At 37.5% G+C, this 23829-nt stretch overlaps 2 protein-coding genes and 1 pseudogene across 2 annotated transcripts; 2 read left to right on the top strand and 1 right to left on the bottom strand.

Moving 5' to 3' along the window:
• Nucleotides 1-155: 155 nt before the first annotated feature.
• Nucleotides 156-1381, top strand: LOC121810683 (peroxidase 7-like). The gene is made up of 2 exons (XM_042211432.1): nt 156-416; nt 635-1381. Exons 1-2 carry the CDS (start codon nt 156-158, stop codon nt 1379-1381), a joined length of 1008 nt encoding a protein of 335 aa, XP_042067366.1.
• Nucleotides 1382-7414: 6033 nt separating this feature from the next.
• LOC121741833 (metacaspase-4-like) lies at nt 7415-9103 on the top strand. Its single transcript, XM_042134761.1, has 2 exons — nt 7415-7866; nt 8038-9103. Exons 1-2 carry the CDS (start codon nt 7521-7523, stop codon nt 8910-8912), a joined length of 1221 nt encoding a protein of 406 aa, XP_041990695.1. The 5' UTR covers nt 7415-7520; the 3' UTR covers nt 8913-9103.
• Nucleotides 9076-23411, bottom strand: LOC121810681 (annotated as a pseudogene).
• Between the last annotated feature and the right edge of the window lie 418 nt (nt 23412-23829).

The following is a 23829-nucleotide window of genomic DNA, read 5'->3' as shown; positions in this document are numbered from 1 at the left end:
AAACAAAATTTGGAACATGGGAGCGTCTCAGCTAGTGCTGCTCACGTTTTCCGCAATCCAAATCTCTGCCAATTCACAAGCATATACTATATTCATATATATAAATGATAATCCACCAAAACACAAACCAAGAAACTGATCACTCCTCCAGAATAATGAGGTGCCTATTTGTAACTATACTTATTCTTCTCAGCATCAACACTCATGTCTCTCCTACAGCCGCGAACTTGGCCGTGAAAAGGCCGCCGGTGCAGGTGCCGCTTCCCCGGGCTGCTTATCTATCATCAGCTTTCTATGACGAATCATGTCCGAATCTTGAATCCATAATACATCAAAAAATGAGCGCTTGGCTTAAAACAGATCGCACCTTGGCTGCTAGCATCATCCGCCTCCACTTCCACGACTGCGCCGTCAGGGTATTCCCACTTTACCTCTTTCCTATTTTATACGTACAAATAGGTCATTATAAGACAACATCTAAGATCATTTTTAATCCGTTTTTTAGGAAATTCAGATTTTAAAATAAAACTTAAAAATTACCTTAAATTGATTAATTTTTTTATTCTGCATTTTGCATTTAAAGAGTGTATTTCCTCTAACGCGACTCTACGTTCATGTCCAAATGTTTTTGCAGGGGTGTGACGCATCGGTCCTCCTAAACCACCCCGGAAGCGAGAGAGCGGCCGAGGCCAGCAAAACCCTCCGAGGGTTCGCCCTCATCGACGAGATCAAGGCCGAGGTGGAGAGACAGTGCCCCAAAACCGTGTCCTGCGCGGACATCCTGACAGCCGCGGCCCGGGACGCCACCATCATGGCGGGCGGGCCATTCTGGGAGGTCCCGTTCGGGCGGAGAGACGGGCGCATCTCCTTAGCAAGAGAGGCCGCGTCCGTCCCACAAGGCCACGAGAACATCACCCAACTACTCAGAACGTTCGAAGAACTCGGGCTGACGTTCGTGGACATGGTGGTGCTCTCTGGGTCCCACACCATAGGAAGATGCAGCTGCCACTCCATCAAGCAGCGCCTCTACAACTTCACCGGAACCGGCATGGCCGACCCCTCCATGAATGCAATCTACGTGAATTGGTTGAAGAAGCGGTGCAGGTCCGACGCCAGCTACGTCAACCTGGACTTCTGGACTCCCCAGAAATTCGACACGACATTTTACAGGAATCTGGAGAAGAAGATGGGGCTGCTGTCGACGGACCAGCTGCTGCACTCGGACATGAGGACTTCAGGGGTGGCGAGCTTGATGGGGTCGCAGCCGCAGCTGTTTGACACACAGTTCGCGGCATCAATGGTGAAATTGGGGAATGCTAATGTGCTGATAGGGAAGGAGGGTGAGATCAGAACAAAATGCACCGCCGTCAATTCCTACTGACCATTCATTCATCTTCCTCGATCAAGAATAATAATGTTTCTTTTTTTAATTTGGCTATAATTTTTTTTATCTTTTTCGAAGTTTCGGCTGAGTGAATCAGTGATTGCTGTGTCTGTTAATTACTAGTGTTTTCTATAATTTGTTTTATCCATATCTTAGTGTTGCAATCAAACTTTCCTTTATGTTTCCTTTTCTTTGAACCGGAGGAAGGGACATGACAAATGCAAGTATGATTGAAAATCTTATATACATACATATAATAATAATTGACCACATTTGTATAATTAAACTTCGAGCAACATAGATTAAATTTCGATCCATGAATTTTCTTGAAATATATCGGGGTTAAGAAAACACAAGTTATGACAGGATATAGGGATTCCAAAAATGTTGTACGATAACATTTTTGTCAGACTGGATGAGACGATAACTATTTTGCTGGAATATTATTTATAAGTAGTCACTGTAACTCATTCAAATGTTTTTGAAATGACATCTTATGAAAAAGGGTAAATTGCGAAAAAAAAAATCCAACTAGATTGGTTAAATTCTAGTTAATCTTTTAATTTTCAAAAATAGTTAATTAATACTCCCTCCGTCCGCCGTTAGGAGTCCCATTTCTAGGCGGTACGAGTTTTAAGAAATGTTAAGAAAAGTGAGTGGAAAAAAGTTAGTGGAATATGAGTCTCACTTGTATGTATTAGTAATTTTAAATGAAATGTGAGTAAAATGTGGGAACCTATTACCATTTATGGTAAAAGTGAACCAAGACTTCTATTTGCGGACGGACTAAAATGAAAAAAACGGGACTCCTATTCGTGGACGGAGGGAGTATATCATAATTTCACATTTTTCTCAATTATTCCATTTATTTAAATTGAGGGAAAATTATGTATAATTTGGAAGCAAATAAACTTTAGCATAATCTTATAATTATGTTTTTTATACTAAAATTAATGACTTTTGTGAATGCTATACAAATTTTAGAAAAAAATCATAAATTCTACTTCCACATCATACACGATTTCATTAAAATACATATACATAGTACAATTGAGAAAAATGTCATAGTTATTGTAATATTCCTAAACATGGCCTAGGTACAAATATATTCTTTCGATATAAAATTTGTTCTAACATCGTGTTAGAAATAAACAGTTTTCAAAAACCAGAAAAGAAAGGTTTAAAACTTCATGATAGTGTTTAGCAATGTTGTTTACAATAAGGATATGATAAGAAATTAAGAGTATATAAGAAAAACTAAAGATTTGGAAATGTTTGTTTATCACTGCAAAAAGATGTCTATAGGGCCCGACTCGGATCCTAAAGAACATTCTGTTGTGGTAGGAGGCAAGAGGGTGCGGGACTCAACCAGACCGCGTCAGCTATGCCCAAAAGCTCAGCCATAGGCTGGGATGTGCTCGGCCGTCATAGAATATCGTTGGGCTAGCATGGGCCGACGCAATTTAAACGAAATATGGTCATCCTCCCACACACATAATCCAATGTGCGTATCGCTCTTGTATGAGTCCTTTGGTTGTCCAAATATGGTCCCTAGTCCCTTAAAGACTGCCGAGCCATCGTGCAAGGCTGTCATGCTGTCGCGCAAGGCCATCGAGCCATCGTGTGTAAGGTCATCGAGCCATCATGTGCAAGGTCATCGAGCCATCGTTCAAGGCCATCGATCTATCGTGTGCAAGGCCATCGAGCCGTCGTGTGCAAGGCCATCAAGCCATCGTGTAAGGCCATTGTGCCATCGGGCAAGATCATCGAGCCATCGTACAAGGCCGTCGTGTCATCGCACAAGGCCACCTAGCCATCGCACAAGGCCTTCGAGTTGTTGTGTGCAAGGCCATCGAACTATCGTGTGCAAGGCCATCGAGCCGTCGTGTGCAAGGCCGTCGTGCCGTCATGCAAGGCCATTGAGCCATCGTGTATGGCCGTCATGCCATCGTGTAAGGCCGTCGTGCCATTGGGCAAGATCATCGACCCGTCGTGTGCAAGGCCGTCGTGCCGTCATGCAAGACCATCGAGCCATCGTGTAAGGCCGTCGTGCCATCATGCAAGATCATCGAGCCATCGTGTAAGGCCGTCGTGCCATCATGCAAGATCATCGAGCCATCGTGCAAGGCCGTTGTGTCATCGTGCAAGGTCATCGAGCCATCATGTGCAAGGCCGTCGAGGCATCATGCAAGGCCATTGTGCCTTTGTGGAAGGTCACTGAGCCTCGAGCTAGTCCCTTGGACTAGGACATCATGAAAGTCCACCGAGCCCCAACCACATGATTTGTGAAAGTCACATGATATGCGATTAAAGGAAAAGTGAAAATGTGACAGTCAAACATATACGAATGTAAGGAAAGATGAGATGTTGATAGTCAGAGTCGACAAGTGATTTACTTGATGAGACCCTGCCCTATATGGGCCTTTACCATTTACATGATTTTCGTAATATATTTCAGTAATACATGATGAAAACATAACTTAGAATAAATATGGATGTCAATGTAGATTATTTTCGTAATATATTTCAGTAATACATGATGAAAACCTGACTTAGAATAAATATGGATGTCAATGTAGATTATTGAGAATTTAATTTACGAATGAATGGAAATGAGATGGAATGACGAGTGAGCATGAGAACTTATATGATGCCTTGTGCTTGGTCAGTTACATTCGGTAAAATTGACATTCCATAAGATAATAGTTCTGCATTATCTGTAATCACTCGTCTTCTGGATAACCAAAGCGAGGATCGTCTGATATCTGATCTGTCTGATTCTATGTCTGCACCCTCATATGGGTGATCTGATTCTCTGTCTGCACCCTCATTGGTGGTCTGTGCGGAGTCCTCTCAAGGACAAAATTCGCTTATGCATCTGATTCTGATCTGGTCCGCGCACCCTAATCTGTCACCAAGCACTTGATACTAATGAGTTAAATATTAGGTTTTGAATTCAGAAAATGAAAATTTTAATTTGTCATACTTTGGTACTGGAATTGTGACACCACCGAGTAGGCGATTGGTGGGGGGTGTTAATAGTTATAATATGATTAGCTATTTTTTTAGCTGCGAAAATGATATAATTTGACTAAACTTTGTGAATTTTTTTTTGCAATTTACCCTAAAAGTAATATATCAATTTTTGTTCCAACTTCAAACTAATTACTTCAGGATTTGAGATTTTCAACGAGCAGATATAATTATTGAATATTTTGCACTAAGGAAATTTTTATGTGTGACATTTCTATAGGGCATGAAATTCTAAACCGCGGTCAAGATTTCAATTCCAAATAACTACTCCATATATATACCAAGAAAATAACAAACATATGGTATTGGATGTGTATGGATTAAGAGATAACTATCCCTCGAGTTCGATTTGTCAGGTCTCTCACAAATTTTTGCGTTAAAATGTTATTCATAAATGGTTTAAAAAAAGATTTAGCACACCAACGCTAAGTTAAAAAACTAACTTGTGTAATAAGGTAAAGTGGGTTAATATCGTATTTGTGGGTTTTTCAGTGTTTAATCAGACCCATTTGGTAGTGTATATGATTTTATTGGGAGCCATTCGATAGTTATAGATATAAACTGTTTAAGAGGGCCCATTCAACTTCAAATTATTCTGGATTTTATTTATTTAATATTTATTGTAAAAGCTGTTAAAAGTAGTCGGAACCACAAACATAAACATTAATTATTTTATAATAACCCTCAGAAAATTAGAAGACAGCTTCATCTGATCATTATTTTGAAAATTGCTAAACCTTCCCAAAAATTTAATTTTACACGTCAAACTTACAAAAATGTCTAATTTCGTACAATAAATTAAATTATATGTGATTTTGCACAAAGATAGAATTAAATGGTAGAATAATGACATATTCACGATTTCACATTTAGAATTTAGTATATGGTAGAATAGAAAAATATAATGAAAGAATGATTCACTTCTCCGCACAATCAGTCATGCTCAGAGCAAAGGTAATGTATGCTTTATACACTATAAAAAACGGAATTTATCGACAAAAATATGTATTTGTAATTTCCCAGTAATCCGTTAGCAAACACTAAATAGTTGACGGATGATGGTAGTCTTCAAGTAAATCAAGCCTACAATGAAGGAGTGAAGGATATTATGGGCTGTTGGCAAACCAACCAATGGAAACTCTGGCAGATTATGTCGTTAATTTATAGGCTTTTATTTCTAAACAATGTTGTTTTATTCGTCGATCGATTTGGTTATCTTGGATTTGCAAGAAACCATGTCAAAGACAAATACAACTCTTTACCAAAATTAGATATAATTGAAAATTTAGTGATCTTTAATGGATTTTTAAGTTCTGTTAAATGAAAATTTAATTAAAATTCACCATTTTAGAAGCTAATAACTTTTACAAAACCCGTATTTTGTAAGGAAAAATCGTATGGACTTTAGAAAAGTAAATATCTATAAAGAGTAACGTCCACATTTTATCCTAAACATAAGTTGTTAAGATGCGAATATATTGAAAAAACATGTTAATCTAATTTCTAAGCATTTATGAGAATAAATTTATTTATCACATGTTTTATCATTTATTATTATTTGTTAATTAAATTCATAGAAAACAATAAATAATGGAACAAATAGTCTTTTGTCTACATTGTAGACTGATCGGTACACTCATGTTACATGAGATCTTTTAGTCAGTGCCTTGTAGAAGTAAGTTATACTCCATTCACCCATAAAAATAACACACTTCTATATTTGATAACCCATTTCTCTCTAATGAGTTGAGCTTCATATTCTACTAACAATACTTCAGTTACTTTTTCTTTTCGCCTCTCTCTCTCTTAATTTACCAATTGTGCATTAAAACTCGTGTCGTCTCAAAGTTTTACTTAATATGGGACGGAGGGAGTATTAATTTAGGAACTATCATGCGAGTTGTGTATATGATTTGGACTTAACTTATTCAATTTTCATATAGATTTTGCATCTAGTTTATTGAGATCGTTACTATGTTGTAAGTTGTGTCTTGGGCGTGAGCCATCGTTCCGAACAAAGCTCCCATTAGTTAGTATGAGAGCCAAGGTTTGTCCCCTTGGTTTCCTGTTCACTATTTCAAGTTCCAATACAGTTTTTACCGTGTCCAAGGAAGCCGCGTAATAGAAAGATACGATAAAAGGAAACCTCAGCCCAAAGTTCTTTTATAAAGAAATTCGACGTCCACCTTGTCATCTCCTGTCATGTTCAAGGAATATTTCGTCCCAAGAAATACATACTTTGAATCACATGACGGAGAAGGGTCCTCACGATTTACAGGCGAGACAGACAGGAGATGACAAGGTGCACGACATAGAAGGAGAAATAATTAGAGGATATACCAACTTCCGGATAATGAACTTGAACACATGGATGAGGCCGAAAAATAATTTGGGAGATTGACTTTGTTGGACTAAGTCACTCGGTCAGGGTGACAATCTCAGTCTCATTTGTCTTATAGGAACAATCTCACTCGGTCTGGAATACAAAATTTGATGAATTCGAAAACAACTGATTGCTTACTAGTCTGAAACCAACTTAAATCTAACTTTAAAACACTGAAAAATGTGGGTGAATCATATATTTAAGAGATTTTGAAAAGTAGATGATGTTTAAATTGCCTAAGGTTTCAAGTCTTCCGACGCCCTTTACCATATCAAACCATTAAATTTAACCTTTAAATTTAAAATCAGCAGCATTTTTAATTCTCTGAACCCTAACTAAATCCTAAGCTTTAAATTAAATCACAAATTTTATATAGTACTATAATTTTTAAATGCAATTTTCCAAATAGTATTATGTAGTAGTGATAAATTTTATATAGTAGGCGTAATATATTTTTTTTTGGAAATAGTATTATGTAATAACGCCTCGTAGAAAAGTCGACCAAAAACAATAAATGAAAATGAAAATGAAAATGAAAATGAAAATGAAATGAAACGGCCTACGCATGCCGACAGTGCAAAATTATCTCTCTCCAATCAGCTACATTTGGAAAAGACTTTCCCCTTTTGACCTTGCTTAAAAGAGGAGTATATACTCACTCTCACGATATTGATCTTCCAATCAACCATTTTTCAACTCTCTTCTCATCAATTCATAACCATGGCGAAGAAGGCTGTTCTGATCGGCTGCAACTACCCCGGAACCAAGGCGGAGCTGAAAGGATGCATCAACGATGTGCGGCGGATGTACTCTTGCCTCGTCGACCGTTACGGCTTCTCCGAAGATGACATCACCGTCCTCATCGATACCGACAATTCGTACCAGCAGCCCACCGGCCACAACATACGCGCTGCCCTCTCTGATCTCGTCGATTCCGCTAGCCCCGGCGACTTCCTCTTCGTCCACTACAGCGGCCACGGCACCCGCCTTCCCGCCGAGACTGGCGAGGAAGACGACACCGGCTACGACGAGTGCATTGTCCCCACTGACATGAACCTTATAACCGGTCAGTTCACCACTCTCTCTCTCTACTTTGTGTTGTTGTTTTGATTGACCTTTTTTGGCTGAAGATAGATCCATATGAATCTGGTGCGAAACATGATGTGTTGGTGGAGTTTTTCTGTAGTTGAGTTTGTGATCTGATTCGAGAAGTGTTTGATTTTGATTGTGTGAGCAGATGATGATTTCAGAGATTTGGTTGACAAAGTGCCCGGCGGGTGCCAGATCACGATCGTGTCGGATTCGTGTCACAGCGGAGGGCTGATTGATGAGGCTAAGGAGCAGATCGGAGAGAGCCATAGGAATAGTGGCGAAGAGGAGGAGGAGGAGGAGGAGAAGGAATCTGGAGGCTTCAGGAACTTCCTGCGCAGGAGTGTCGGAGATGCAATTGAATCGCGATTCGGCCGACGCAAAGAGGAAGGAGAAGAAGAAGAAGTTGAAGAAATTGAAGGTGTAAAGAACAAATCTCTGCCGCTCTCAACACTAATTGAGTTGCTGAAGCAGAAAACCGGCAAGGAAGATATAGATGTTGGCAAGCTGCGGCCCACGCTGTTCGACGTCTTCGGGGAAGATGCCAGCCCCAAGGTCAAGAAGTTCATGAATTTCATATTTGGCAAAATAAAAGGGGGCAATGATGGAGGGGAAGCAGGGGGATTTTTAGGAATGGTTGGAGGGCTAGCGCAGCAATTTCTGCAGCAGAAGCTTCAAGACAACGATGAGAGCTACGCTGAACCTGCTTTGGCAACGCATGTTGGAAGCAAGAAGGAGGCTTATGCTGGAACAACCCAGAAAGGACTGCCGGATATGGGCATTCTGATCAGCGGCTGCCAGAGTGACCAGACATCAGCCGATGCCACACCTGCAGGCGACGCAAGCAAAGCTTATGGCGCTCTCAGTAATGCCATTCAGACTATTCTCGCTGAATCCGATGGCAGCGTGAGCAACCAAGAACTCGTCACCAAGGCTAGGCGCCTTCTGCAGAAACAGGGCTACACTCAACGCCCCGGATTATACTGCAGCGATCAACATGTTGATGCTCCTTTTATCTGCTGATGATTATAAGATTGTTATACAGTTTCTCTGAGGCCAATTGCATTTGTTGTTAATGCCTGCTTTGAAGATATTTTCAGTTGGTCTGCTTGTGATGCTTTTTGTGAGTTTGAATGTGCAATAAGTCTTCAATATTAGCAGTCAGCGTTGTGATTGAACTGCAACGAGGAGCAATGGGATTTGTATTACATGAATGGTATTCATAATAATGTACAACAAAAACAGATCCAATGGGGTCTCAAAAATTGGGATATGAACAATGTGAGATCGCACCAAAAAAGCTCAAAAATGTGGGCGTAACTTTCACTGCCAATCAAATATGGCTTTGCCAAAACATTGTTCGGGATCATCATATCCTAAATCTGCCCATCTTGGTAGCACAAACCAAAACGGCTCGTCCAAAAAAGTGGCAAAACAGGGTTGAGCCCTTGCAAATCTCAATCGTCATCAATTTCGAGAACCCAGGCCAGATCTGCTAAAATATCAACTTTGTAAATATTATTCTAATCTCAATGACTCATAGTTCATGATACGATTAAATCTACAAGGCCATAACCAGAGAAAGAGAGGGACCTTGCAAAACTGTTGGAACAGCTGCAATTGGAATGAGCAATCCAACAATTCGCTGAGTGTCAGAAGTTGTCTCTATACGCACAGCCCGGATTCTTTTATGACTTTGACGAACCTGTGAAGAGGAATCAATGTGTCAATTAAAGAAACAGCTAACTTAATCAACATTTCCAATAGGCATCAGAAATGTTGAGGACCTATATAAAGTAGAGTTGTGTCTTGAAGGCCTAAGAGAATCACCACAAGGAACCATGTCTTTACTTAACAATCATTTGAATCATTTCATTTAGCTGGATTACAATATTAATCTATGCATGTACACCATGAAATCATACATTAAATAAAGAAAAAAATAATGGAGTGGCCTGCTTGGAGAGTGCCTTCTCAACAGTGCCCCTAACAGGAAGAATGAGGCCACCCAAAATATTCACTTCCTGTAACCTCCTGCCTGTACTGCAGAAGCTACCCAATTTACAGTTGGGACCGTGCATGCACTGCATGTGAAAACTCAATAAGCTGTTAGCAACTCAATTCTCAAAATGCAACAGCAAAACAGATAGTATATCATAAACCACAAGTAAAATTATAAATGAAGCCTTTATGATGTGTTATGCACAACTTTTATTTCCAAATACTATCAGATTTTTATTAATATTGTGTTGGTGCATGGCAGGGCCAGAGGGGTTTTAATAATTTGAGAGGTGGAGAGGTTTAGCAGTAATTACTAACACAGATTACAGCAGTTATCGTCCATGTTATTTTCAGGCGTATCAGATGTCCATAGAGAACAACAAGATCAATATAAATGTACTATGTTAAGACACCTATATTTTATTTATCTGATCCATGTATAACTAGGGCAGAACATCCTCCATAGTCCATTCTAAACCCCCATTCTTTGCTACACAACTGTTTTGACTGAATGCCTCCATATCTTCTAGTTACATTATGTTTAATTTTAGCGCAGCACTATGAAAAGTTCCAAGTATAACAGTTGCCATTCACACGCTGTACGAAGGATCAAACTATTAACACAAGAACCACTGAACTCCTAAATGCTGCTTTCATATATGGCAAACTTCCTATTGTCACGTTTAGAAAACTATATGTTGACAGGAGGCTGGAGCCCTGGAAGTTCCTATTATCTCACCTACTGTGATTTTCTCCCAGTGATAGATCCCATTTAGGTCGCATCAAATGTAGTTTAATTTAATTCTAGTAAGTACATGCACTCATGTTTCTAAATGACATAACCATGTTATCATAGATGAGGCACATGCCTCAACACCATAAAAGGCAAAAAATTATTTACACATTGTATTAAGTTCAAACAATAAACTATAGATATATGTGGAGAAGTATATAGACATAGTAGAGAAGAGGAGTAGGTGTATGTCATTACTCAACATAGGTCACATATATATTGTAGTATAAGAGACTAAGCTAGACTATATCACACAACTGATGTGGGAGACTCATATTCTAAAACAAAATCAAAGTCATTGTGGATTCTTATAAAACACTGAAAAGACACATGGTTCAATAACTTATGTGATCATAGTTACCTGCTTCGATGAAACTCCATATTTACCTTCCCAGCCTTTACGAGCTTTCTCAAGAGCTGAAAGTTTTCTAAATTTTTCTTTTAGTTCTGTTAGAGTCATTTCCCTGGATATTTGAAGTGATCTCAGAAGCCTAGAAGAGATACTAATCAGGAAAATCAAGTGAAGTTCTGGGTTGGAATGTCTTTGCAGCTTATAGACTCCCCAAGGTTAGGCCGGAAAATTTTGTACACTCCAGAATCAGATCTGAAACGTAGACAACAAAAATTAGACACAAATAAGTATTAGATGGATATGAGCCTACTTCTGGTACTTGCTGTATACTAAAAGTGGACATTCATTATGCACGTTGTGCATATACTTATATTTACAAAGGTGCATCTAATACCGTTAACTAGCAGGATATGAGCCCATTTCTGGTACTTGCATGTTCTTAAACAGGGCACCACAAAAGAAAGTAGGGCGTCATAGGAGATCGTTTTGAAAAATAGATACTCCATATATTAGTTAAAATTAATAGTTAATAAACTCTAACAATTCTAGACAGATTGAAATTGTTTAAATAAATTACTTTCAAATATAGTTAAATTTATAATTATTTAAAATAACCAGTGTTCTAAAACTTGTCCCAGTGACCAATGCAACTCCAGTTTATTTGCTAGCACCAATAAGATGCATCACAATGTTGACAGGTGAAGGCATTATATTATTGGGGAGTGTGCCTGACTTTAAGCAAGCACATTTAGTCACAGAAATTCTTTAGTTGTATAACACAATCATATTCGCTATGTAAATGTATGTCTTCCACTGCTAAAAGATAATGGCGTTTTCCCATCCATTCTCTCCTTGATTCATAAAATCCACTGTTACTCGATCCGGCATCATCCTTTTGCTTTTCCTCAAACAATGAGGAAGCAGCCCATAGAAAACAAATTAAACATACACGAGCTTTTACAAAAAAATAAAGTTTATCTGTTTGGATTTTGTTTTTTATGTAATTTAAAATACCTCCCATGTCATTCCTAGATCCAGAGTGTAAGTAAACAACACAGTGGATGCCCCGGACATATTGTCAACATGAACAGTCTGAAAAAATGAGTGTTAAGAACTGGTTATAATGTTAAACCCACAAATTCACTGAGTATAGCAACCTTTGGTGCTCCCTGCAACTCTATTGTGTTAGCCTTCACATCAACAATACCAGAATCCAGATGCCCTTCAATACGTGCCCTCTGAATAAGAGGGTCAAAAATTCCAACAAATAACTCGAACAGCCTGCAATACCATTAGCGTCTACTGTTATTGGCGACCCTCAAACAACCTGAAATGGTAGCACTGGTCAAACCCACAGCCAAAACCTATTTTGAATCCCTGGAGGAAGCCCCAAAAGTCGGTTCAGGAAACGCCCAACATTATTCATGTCTGAATCAACTATACGGCCAGAAACCTTTCCACCTTCCTTCTCATTACCTACAAGCATTAGTGGATAATGTCAATTTGGGCTATGAAAAAACAGGATGTAAGCACTCCTCTTAGATGAGAGCTATATTTAATTAAACTACCTTCTAAAAGTCAGCATCTATACGAGGATGAATAAATGAAATAGAGGGACAAAATAGAAAGTTAAACAATAGTAAAAAAAGGCTCATGAATACATTTATATGCTAAGCTATTACCAGGAACTAGATCTCTAATAATCCCAACAGAATGAAGAGCAGCTCTTCCTTCTGTAACGAATTCTTCTGTTGTTTCAGGATTTTCACATGAACATCCTGGTGGAACAATGGCAAAAGGTTCCTGACGATTCAAAACAATGAGTATAAGCACTTCATCAAAGTAAAAATTTTCGTTTGACAGTTTCATTACAGTATAAAAATCATCCAGATTAGTACCAGTTCCATGAGTCCCTTGTACAAATTCATTAAGGCCTTCTTTCCAAATGCACTATCATAATTGTAAGGACTGAGAGATGGTCCAGCTCTGCAATATAAGATGATGTAAGCACAACTGGTGAGGGCAGGTAAGAAGAAACTGAAATGTACCTTCGGTCTCCCTGTGTCAATGCTCCAAGAGATTGAAGTCTCTTTGCAACAATGGAAGCAAAACGTCGTTCGCCACCAACATTTGTGAAAAGCAGCCTAAAATAGAAAATTAATTTACTAAGTTCTCGCATTCAGATCTGTCAATTTGAACATTTGTGGACCGTAAGATGTTAAGCAATTTATAGTATGCCATATTATTTATTAATACACAAGGCTTGCCTCCAAGCTCAATAATTTTATCATTACATCAGGCTTACCTCAGAGCTCATGTGTGACATGAGTGAATCATATTTTGATACTAGAGTTGTTAATTTCATTTTAGGTTAGGTCTTCATAAATTTTTGATACAGAATTTCACATCTTCTACCTAATTGATATTGACGACTCCTCTTAATATAAAAAAAAATGATTCATTTAAAGTATTTTCAACACCGAGGTATCAGGATATTCTCTTAGGCCATCCACAACGCTGTTCCTATACCGTTCCTAAACCGTTCCTTAAACCACTATTTGAGGGCCCCACTGTACTTTTTTACTCCATTCCTTAACTAAGGAACGGAACCTGCAACCCTCGTTCCTTAACCGTTCCTTAACCGTTCCTTAAATTACTATTCATTCAATTTCATTTTTTTTTAATTTCAACTCAATTCAATTAAAAAAACAAACACATTTTATTAAAAAACACACAACATTAAAACAAAGTTACAACTTAAACTTAAAAAAATAAAAAGCACACAATTGCGGCGGAAGTACGTATCTCCCCAAACCGGGTTATCGCAGAAGTAGTCGCGTACTAACCTTGCGGCGGCTTCCTCCCGGTTACGATGGATGTACGTACGGGAGCGACGTTGGGGCGGAGCGGCTTCTTCCGCCTCCCGTCGTCGATCTTCTTCAAGTGATTGTTCCAATATTTGACGCATTTGTTCATAAGGATCCATTAGTTTGATTAAATTTGGGAGAAGGAAAATAGAGTTGATTTGAGATGAAAATTGGGGTGGAAATAGAGAGAAATAGATGTGTGTTTGTGATTGAAATGAGTATGAAATAGGAGTATTTATAGAGTAAATAAATAAATAATAAAAAAAAACCAAACGGCTATAAAATTAACGGTCTCATTACCGTTAATAAAAAAAAATTTTATTTTTTTTTTATTAAATTCGAAATTTTTTTTAAAAAAAATGAATTATTGCGTCATCGGGACGAAGCCCACTCGCGGGGCAGCGAGTGGGCTTCACGCGTCGAATGGGAGTCCGCCACGTCGCCTCGGCGCGTGGCGGAACGTTTCGTTCCGCGTTCCGGAGGAACGAAACGCGGCACGGCATGGGAACGGTGGCGGCACGGAATGGCGACGGAACGCACGCTGCAACGCGTGCCGCCGCGAAACCGTTCCTCCGGAACGGCATAGGAACGGCGACGGCACCGCGTTGCGGGTGCTCTTAGAAACTCCAAGCAACGAAACTTTTTCATGACTGACAACACAAACATAATTCTAATACTCATTGAAACACTGTACTACTCCATCTTTTTATTTATCATTTTAAGTTGATAAGTACTACTAATATGTAATGGTTATGGAACTGGTAAGATTATATCGGGTATTTGGGTCCTTGCCTTCTATTGTGTACATTACTACATTAATCATTAGCTCGGTTCAACAAGAATGGTCCATAAAATCCAATCACTTTAGCACAATAGCTTGTTGCATTTTAATTCAAAAGGAAGATGGAGAAATGGCTATGGATGTCAATGTAGCCCGCAACCCGTGGGTAGGCCCGAATAGCCCGCCAAATTTATAGGGTTAGGGCCGGAAATTTCTAGACCGATAAAATTAAAACCCGATTAGCCCGCACCCGATTAACCCGCGACCCGTTAGGGCTAGACCCGAAAACCCGATGGACTAGCCCGAAAACCCGATAAAATTTCTATTATTCTATTTTTTATTCCTAATTCGATACTTCATTGATTAATTTTAGAATATAGATAACTACAAAAATAACTTTCAATTTTATATTAAATATACAAATTATATATTGAATTTTTATTAATATAATAATTGATAAATAAATTTAAAACTTCAAATTCACTTAAAAAATATTTAAATTTCTAAAACATGCATTAAAATTTCATGAAATATCTCAAATATTAGTATTTGATCATGTTTATGATTGAGTTTGCCCATATATCTCAAACAAATGGATTTTTCTTTCTTCACACTTTCAAGTGGGTAGAATTTATTATTGCCACTTTTTATTCAAGTGCGAGACATAGTTTTCACATATTGCTGCAACAATTGTCAGAAGGTCTTTTTGTCAAGCCAGAAATTCATGACCACCTGTATTCCGGTGCAGAAGTTTGGTTTGATCTGTGAGTCCTTCCAAATTGTTGAATTGCTCTATCAGCACTCCAAGGTAGTTCAAGGGTCAGATGAACTCTTCTTCTCTGTTACCAGAACAAAATGATTCAACATAGATGGACTAAAAATGATCCTAAGGCATAACCACAAAAACAACTAGGAAAAAAAACACATTTCAATTACGATATCTGATTGACTGCTCTTCTATCTGCCTGCAAAGAAACACCAGCAGATCCAGCCTCAGATATAATAGCTACAAGTTTTTACCACTCATGAAGAGCTGTTTTTCATGCATATTGACCATTTCCATGGTCACATCTTTCCTACAACACACAGCATGTGAGTTAGCAACTACAAACGCAACTCAAAATGATGATATAGGGACATGTCCCAACTCACGTGTTCTGTGCCTGATAAGTAACACCTTTTCCGTCTAGCATGCCACGTCGCCCTGTGATTTCTGCTACTTTATCAGGACCTCCAAGCTGCTCCAATATCACACAGGCATAGAATAAGGTGTCTAGAAAGGAATTCTGTTCTGTACTGAATGAATATTGAAGTTACCTGATCAACAATATCATCCAACGGATTGTTAGGAAGATCCAGGGACGGAACTAGACTTTCAAATAAGCCGGTGCTCAAATCTTAAAAAAATATAATAATAATAATAATAATAATAATAATAATAATTTCAATTTAAAAATAACGTCTTTACAATTTTTATGAGGCTCTAGATGATAATTGTTTTCGACGTGACGCCATTTCTTGAAACCGTCGAAGAATGGCCTCATTTTCAATTTTGTTAAAAATTTCCCTCTAAGTATATACAACTAAGATATCATTCATCCCACCATCTCCCATTCTGTTTCGCAAATCAGTCTTGATAAATTTCATCGAAGAAAATACTCTCTCAACAGAAGCGGTCGCAACAGGGAGGATCAGAGTCAACTCAATCAAACGGTATACCAAGGGAAAAGCCTTATCTCTTGTGGTAGCGACCAAAATCTTTGCAAGATTTCCCAAATCTTCAATATTGGAGAACTCGACTTTATCAACTATATCACTGATATAAGTTTTAAGTTGATAGGGAAGAGTCATACATTCAGTGCACGAGAAGTCATCCGGATAAAATTCTGCGAGACGGACCAACTTGTCGATATTGAAGCTAGCAAAGGAGTTTCTTAGACTAAGGCAATTCATGCAAATAAGCAATTCTGTATTTGTTTCTGGGAAACGATTTTCCATCTCTTGCATAACTAAATCAAGAACCTAATAATTATAAGTAGTACGAAATTAGAATACAATGAAATATTTAATAATAATCATAACTAAGAAATAAAATAGATATCATACCAGACAATAAACCTCCACCTTGTAATGATGATAATTTGTAACGCGTTCCCCTCGCTTCATTCGCACACCAAACTTGACGGTATCATCCATATTGATGACATCAATGGAATTAGTCACACAAAACTCTTCAACTTGTCTCAAGAATTGGTTCCATCCATTCTCCCGAAAGTCTTGCAAAGTCCTTTTAGTTGTATCAATCAAAGATATAGCTTGAACTATATTTTGATCCCAAAGTTGCAAAACTTTTGACAAATCATTTGTTGACCCAAGCAACTCTACCATCAAGTGTAAAATAAATACAAAGTCATAGCTTCCAAGCCTCATACTCAATGTTTTTGATATACCTCTATTATCTGGATTAGTACCATCTTCATACACATGTTCAAGCACTTCAATTATCGATGACCACATACCTTTTAGACGAAGCAAAGTAGTGAAGTGTGATCCCCATCGAGTGTCACCCGGCCGCCTTAAACTCATCTCTTGATTTAAACCTCTTCCACTTTTAATCTCTTCACTTTCTAGAGATTTAACAATTTTCTCATGCTCAGCTTGTCGTAGTTTGTCTCTCCTTTTATAAGATGTTCCACATGTGTTTACAATCATAGTGACAATGGTGAAAAAATCACTTATAGCACCATGTTGTTTTGTAACATTTACCACCACTAGCTGGAGCTGATGAGCAAAACAATGGATGTACTTCGCAGATCTATTTTCATTCAGTATAAGGGTTTTCAGACCATTGTACTCACCCCGCATATTTGATGCACCGTCATAGCCTTGACCTCTTAACCTTGATAAAGATAAAGCATGCTTAGCAAACACTGAGTCAATCCCTTCCTTCAATGACTTTGCTGTAGTATCAGTGACATGTACCAAGGCTAAGAATCTTTCTACAATCTCTCCATTATTGTTCACGTATCTAATAACCAAAGCCATTTGTTCTTTTACCGATGAATCTCGCGCTTCATCAACCAATAAAGAGAATTTGCGATGGTTAATATCTTTCAAAATAACTTTCGTAGTCTCAACGGCATAACAATTTGTTAATTCCTTTTGAATCAAAGGACTAGTCATCTGATTATTACCCGGAGCATTCTCCAATGTAACTGCAGCTACCTCCTCTTTATGCTCACAATACCATTTAAGTATCTCTAGAAAGTTTCCCTTGTTTGTAGACTCAAATGATTCATCATTCCCACGAAATGCCAATCCCTGTCTTAACAATAATCGAATCACATCTAAAGAAGCAGTCAAGCGAATGCGGTAGTTGACTTCGTCTTCCTTATCATATTTCCTCAAATTGTAATCAACACTTTGTCTTTGATTTTTAAACCCTTCAAAAAGTATTCTAGCCTGATCATGTGTGCTATTTGCTGAACCTTCATGTTCTCTAAAAATAGCAAGCGCCTTTTTCCAATTTTTAAAGCCTGTACTCACGAATACGTCATCTCCAAAACGATTTGCATTAATAGGCTTGAAAAGATAACACCAAAAACAAAATGCCGCTTCTTTTTCAACACTATATTCCAACCATACATGTCTTTCAAACCATTTAACTTGGAAGCTCCTTTTCTCTTTACCATATGAAGTTTGCCTAAAGACATGACCTTTCGGTTGACAAGGTCTCTTAGAGACGTATTCTCTTCGAATGCGATCCCTTATTTGAACATCATAACTAGCAATAGGACTCCGTAGCCCCGGGTCACTAACTATGTTTTCCGGAGTAACTTCAACATTAATTCTTTCTTGATTCAAAATCGCACTTGGGTCACTAACTATGTTTTCCGGATTAGCTTCAACACTTGCAACATTAATTCCATCTTGGTTCACAGTCGGATTCGGGGTTGCAATACTCGAACTAGAGGTTGAATCATTCCTTGATTTTTTAAAATATCAATGCATAACTGTAATCAAGAATAAACAAAATTAATTAGAATCATTAGATAATTTTAAATCACTGCACTTTGTAGTGTGTAATCTACTATTTGTATAAGAAATAAGAAAGTAAGAAACTACATTAAGAAAATATTTATGTCAAATTCATGTCACAACTACATATTTTTATATGGAGTATCAAATTGTAATGATTCAAAAACTTTTGTTATCTCCATTCTCAAAAAGTAAATTAGGATTTTCCTATTCAAGCAACACGGTTAAAATTATAAATAAATAATTTCAAAATTTATGCTATTAATTCAAAATCAAAAGTTAAATCACAATTAAAGAATCAAACCTCTAAATTGGTGATGCTGCTGTATTTGTGGCTGATGCTTCGATATGTTTGTGGCTACTGCTGTATTTGTGGCTGCTGCCTCGATATGTTTTAAGTAGGAAAATTGTATTAATTTGGGCTTGTTGGAGTAGGGCTATTTTAGTTTTTCTATTAGTATTATTATATAATAAAGGCCCAAGTCTTATAGTCCAATACAAATAAATGACCCACTTAGAAGCCCAATTTTGTGTCATCTTCTTCAATTGGGGATCTGCAGTAATCTTTCGTCTTCTTCAAATTGGGACCTGCAATTTCATCTGCAATTCGCCTCTTCCTCTTCCAGTTTCGCCATTATACATAAAAATTCATGCCATCCGAAGCCGGGGCGGAAATCCGGCGGGGCGCGACTGCATAGTGGGGGGTATGGGTCCGGTTCCGGCCAAGCCCCCGCTGGCGCGGTGGCTTGGCCGCCCATATCTCCGTCCCTGGGAAGATCCAACGAGCGTATTATTTCTAGAAATTCCAATTTACGTTGAAGGGCTCTTTCATATCTAATCAGGTGAGAATATCACATAAAGACGAATAATAGATATTCAAAATACTTTGAAAGGAAGCATAAGTTGTTTTCATCAAGGGTACCTTTTCAGTAGTTCTTCATAGTAGGCTTGTCTAGCTCGGAGAACTCCTCTGTTTTCTCCTTGCACGAGTAACAAGACCAATCCCCAGATATTACTTCAACAATAGGTGGACCCAGACAAGCAGGGTGAACAAGCTGGCTGCAACATGAACATTGAAGCATTTTCTTCCTTTCCTAGATTCATGAATAAGTAGACAATGAGTGATAAAATAATAATAATAATAATAATAATAATAATAATAATAATAATAATAAAATAGCTATCCAAATCATCCTTGTCATGGTTAAGACAAGGGACAAGATATATACCCCTTCAAAATTGCAAATGTTGCAGATCTCGAACTCATCATCAGATTCAGTTTCTGGTTCTGTGTCAGCTGCATTTTACAGAAAGACCGTTCCGTAACGAAAGAAAATCACAATAATTCAAAAGCAAGTAGCAATATTAAGATTGTATGGTTCAAATTTATAGCTGTGATTGAAATATCAGCTTTATAGGACAACCTAACCAAAAGCAAAACCCAAAAAACTCATATTCCAGCAGTGACACGTGAAATAAATTATGAAACTGAAGACTACTTAAGCACAAGGAATTACTGTCTTGATAAGATTCCTAAAGAACAATTAAATGATTAACTACTCGAAACGGGATATCTAAGAGCACCCGCAACGCGGGCCGTGGGCATTCCGCGTTTTGTTCCTTCGGAACGAAACCGTAGTGGAACGCGTTGCGGCGCTGCGTTTCGTCGCGGTTCCGTTCCCATGCCGTCCCGGGTGCCGTCGGCACGAAACGCGGCACGGTCCGTGCCACCACGCGCTTCGGCGACGTGGCTCGCCCTGCGTCGTGCGTGACTCCCATTCGCCGGCCCGCGAGTGGGCGTCGTCACGCTGACGCAATAAATTCATTTTTTAAAAAAAAATGAATTTTTAAAAAAATATTTTTTATTTATAAAAATTGTTTTTTATATTTAAAAACAATTTTTACAAATAAATGAATACTAGAAATTCGTATTAGCCCATATATATTTGATGGGCTTGCGAATTTATGAAACTCATTCTTGGTTATCTCTATTTTATAGAGACATCCTTGAATGTTTTATGTTCCACTTTCGATGTGAGACAAACTCATTCTTGGTTATCTCTATTTTATAGAGACATCCTTGAATGTTTTATGTTCCACTTTCGATGTGGGACAAACTCATTCTTGGTTGTCTCTATTTTATAGAGACATCCTTGAATGTTTTATGTTCCACTTTCGATGTGGGACAAACTCATTCTTGGTTGTCTCTATAAAATTGTATTTTAAATTATGTCATTTTTTATTTTTTTAGGATTTTAATTATGTCTTTTTCTATTTTTTTGAATTTTAAGTTGTAATGTTATTTTAATTTTAATGAAGTGTGTTTGTTTTAATTGAATTGAGTTGGAAATAAAAATAAAATATGAAATTGAATGAATAGTAATTTAAGGAACGGTTAAGGAACGGAGGGTTGCAGGTTCCGTTCCTTAGTTAAGGAATGGAGTAAAAAAGTACAGTGGGGCCCTCAAATAGTGGTTTAAGGAACGGTATAGGAACAACGTTGTGGATGGCCTAAGAAATAGTCATGGAAGAACAATGCGCGTATAGAGAAATTGTTTTCTGCAATGACAGAATGTCAAAATTGAAAATTGTATAAAGCTGGATTCAAGGTGTCATAATTGATGGTTGGTTTTTCTAAAAGAAATTATCATATAAGTTACTGTAATTACTTTCAGATTCCCACTCGCTTTCTTCTTCACTTTCAACCTCCTGTTTAGCAACTTTCCTTACCCTCCCTGCAAATGAAACACCGGGTGTAGCTGAATGCCTCTTTCTCTGAAGCTCTTTTACACTTTCTTCTGCACAAATAGCAAACTGAAGTTACTATAACATGCCACATAAGGAGAAGTTACCTACCATATAACAAATAGATACCAGCAAGTGGTTCATCAGGTTTATGGGATAATTTTCCTCAACAAATTTCAACAATAACTCACGAGGCCCAGATATAAAATCATCAAGCTCCAAACGCTATCAATACAATGAAAAGTTTCAAGAAGTCAATTAGAGAAAGGTATCTCAATAAAATCCATCAGAAATATACTCACTCCATCCGTCCATAAAAAATAGTCTCATTTGTCCATTTTAGCCCATCCACAAAAATTTGTCTCATTTCTGTATATGGAAACTTTCTCACCACTTCTTTATCTTTCTCTCTCAGACTTTATCAATTGCACTTTAAAACTCGTGTCATCCACAAATGAGACTATTTTCGTGAATGGAGGGAGTATATGATAAAGATGAAAATTAACTTTGGAATCACACGGTGAACACTCTCTCTTCACAAAACCACAACACAAGGATATATGGAAAGTTTAAGCTATAACTTGAATTGCACAAAAACACAGTAGAGAACAATCTTACATATTTAGTAATGGCTTCCTCAGTCCTTGCTTCCCCAGTACCCTGTAGGCCTATAACCACACACATTCTCCAGCAATGCTTGTTGAGAAAGTCTAACTACTGCAGGCACTTTTGCAGACATACAAGCATGCCTAAAGAAGCGCTATATAGAGCGCGCAAAAAAGAACAAAAATACACACATACATTACCATAATGAGAAGTAACCTATGGGAAAACTGGAAAAAGGTTAGATCTTCCAAGAAAAGAATATTTACCACAGTACCTGATGACTTGCCCAGTACAATCTCCATACTTGACTAGAACTAGGCTTCTCATTGTCAAGAATGGTGATGGCTGATATCAACTCCACTCTTAAATGAGCCCAGCACTTTGCCGCGTGTTCATACATTTCCTGAAACCACAAAAGCTAATAAGATGTAACATCTTAAGATCTTATATAAATTATATAAGATGTGATATCTTAAGAGCTTATATAAGTTATTAGTGTTTGGACAATCTGAGCTTATATGCTAGTAGAGAGAGAATCATGAGTTAACAGATAGAAAATAAGAAAATGTAAGACAAAATAAGTTGTTGGGGCTTATTTTACAGCTTCTAGCTATGTAGAAGCTTATTTGGCCAAACACTTTTGAAAAGCTTATAAGCTTCTAAACCACTTATAAGCTATTTTAAGAAGCTTAGCCAAACACCCTCAGTACAATATATATCTTACAAAAGGTAATCATATAGCATTTAAGGTTATTTAGTACTGTAGTTAGTAATAAGACGTCATTTCCTGGAAGCAAAACATAGTGACAGTGATCATACCATCATTTTGGCCTCCAGTGGCACTTCAACAACTTCAAATTCCACACCTTTGTAGCTCAGGGTGCGACAAACATACATCCCCCTAAAATTGAAGCCATTTTCAATTTAAATCTAGAAGTCTGCTAGATATTCCAGAAAAATGTTCTAACCTTGCTTTCATATCCATGGCAACAAGTTCCACAGCTCCAACACCCCCTTTATCCATTGCGCCTGCAACAACCAACAAATAAACTATTAATAATCATTTAGAGAATTACTTTACATGATAAGAAGTAGATGGGAAAAATTAAGATAACTGTAATTGAAATAATATTCATCAAACACAAAAGTGTATACAACATTTCTAACCACCCACTCAATTCCACATCTTATTTTGTGGGGCCAAAAATGTATGTAAGGGGAGAAAGAAAGGGAGCATGAGTGGAACTCAACTGGAAAGATAGACCAAAAATTCAAAATCCATCACTGTTATGAACATACCTAACATAACTATGTTCCTTGCTACATTAGTCCTATCCATTGTTTAACAACTCCTTACATCAAGCATATAGCATATTTCCACTTGTTTGTTATTAATGATTCAAATTTACAATATTCAGTATATATCTTTGTTGGAAGTATATATTTTTCTTTTTATCCACTTATTCATAAGTACTAGTATATTAATAATTTCAAATCTACAATATTCTTTTATTGACTCTTCTAGATATCTTTTATCACAGAGCACTTCACGATGATATTAATTCAAATGATAATAGATTTGTAAAAATTATAGTGAAAACTAAAAGTAAAAGTGCATCGTTGTGAACACGCAATGAAGTACTACATGGGTCTAATATATTTCGTTATTCTTCCGATTATCTTCTTGGAATCTTTAGTTAGAGCACTTAACGATGAAATTAAATTTAAACAATAAATTAATTTTTAAAATTAAAATT

This window comes from Salvia splendens, chromosome 7, assembly GCF_004379255.2.
Source record: "Salvia splendens isolate huo1 chromosome 7, SspV2, whole genome shotgun sequence".
Classification (NCBI taxonomy): Eukaryota; Viridiplantae; Streptophyta; class Magnoliopsida; order Lamiales; family Lamiaceae; genus Salvia; species Salvia splendens.
This window is presented reverse-complemented; position numbering and strand designations above follow the sequence as displayed.

Bases quoted from the DNA above. Each gene is read 5' to 3' on its own strand.
- LOC121810683 (XM_042211432.1), top strand. From the start codon at position 156: ATGAGGTGCCTATTTGTAACTATACTTATTCTTCTCAGCATCAACACT. The intron at 417-634 runs GTATTCCCACTT...ATGTTTTTGCAG, and splicing joins TCCACGACTGCGCCGTCAGG to GGGTGTGACGCATCGGTCCT.
- LOC121741833 (XM_042134761.1), top strand. From the start codon at position 7,521: ATGGCGAAGAAGGCTGTTCTGATCGGCTGCAACTACCCCGGAACCAAG. The intron at 7,867-8,037 runs GTCAGTTCACCA...TTGTGTGAGCAG, and splicing joins TGACATGAACCTTATAACCG to ATGATGATTTCAGAGATTTG.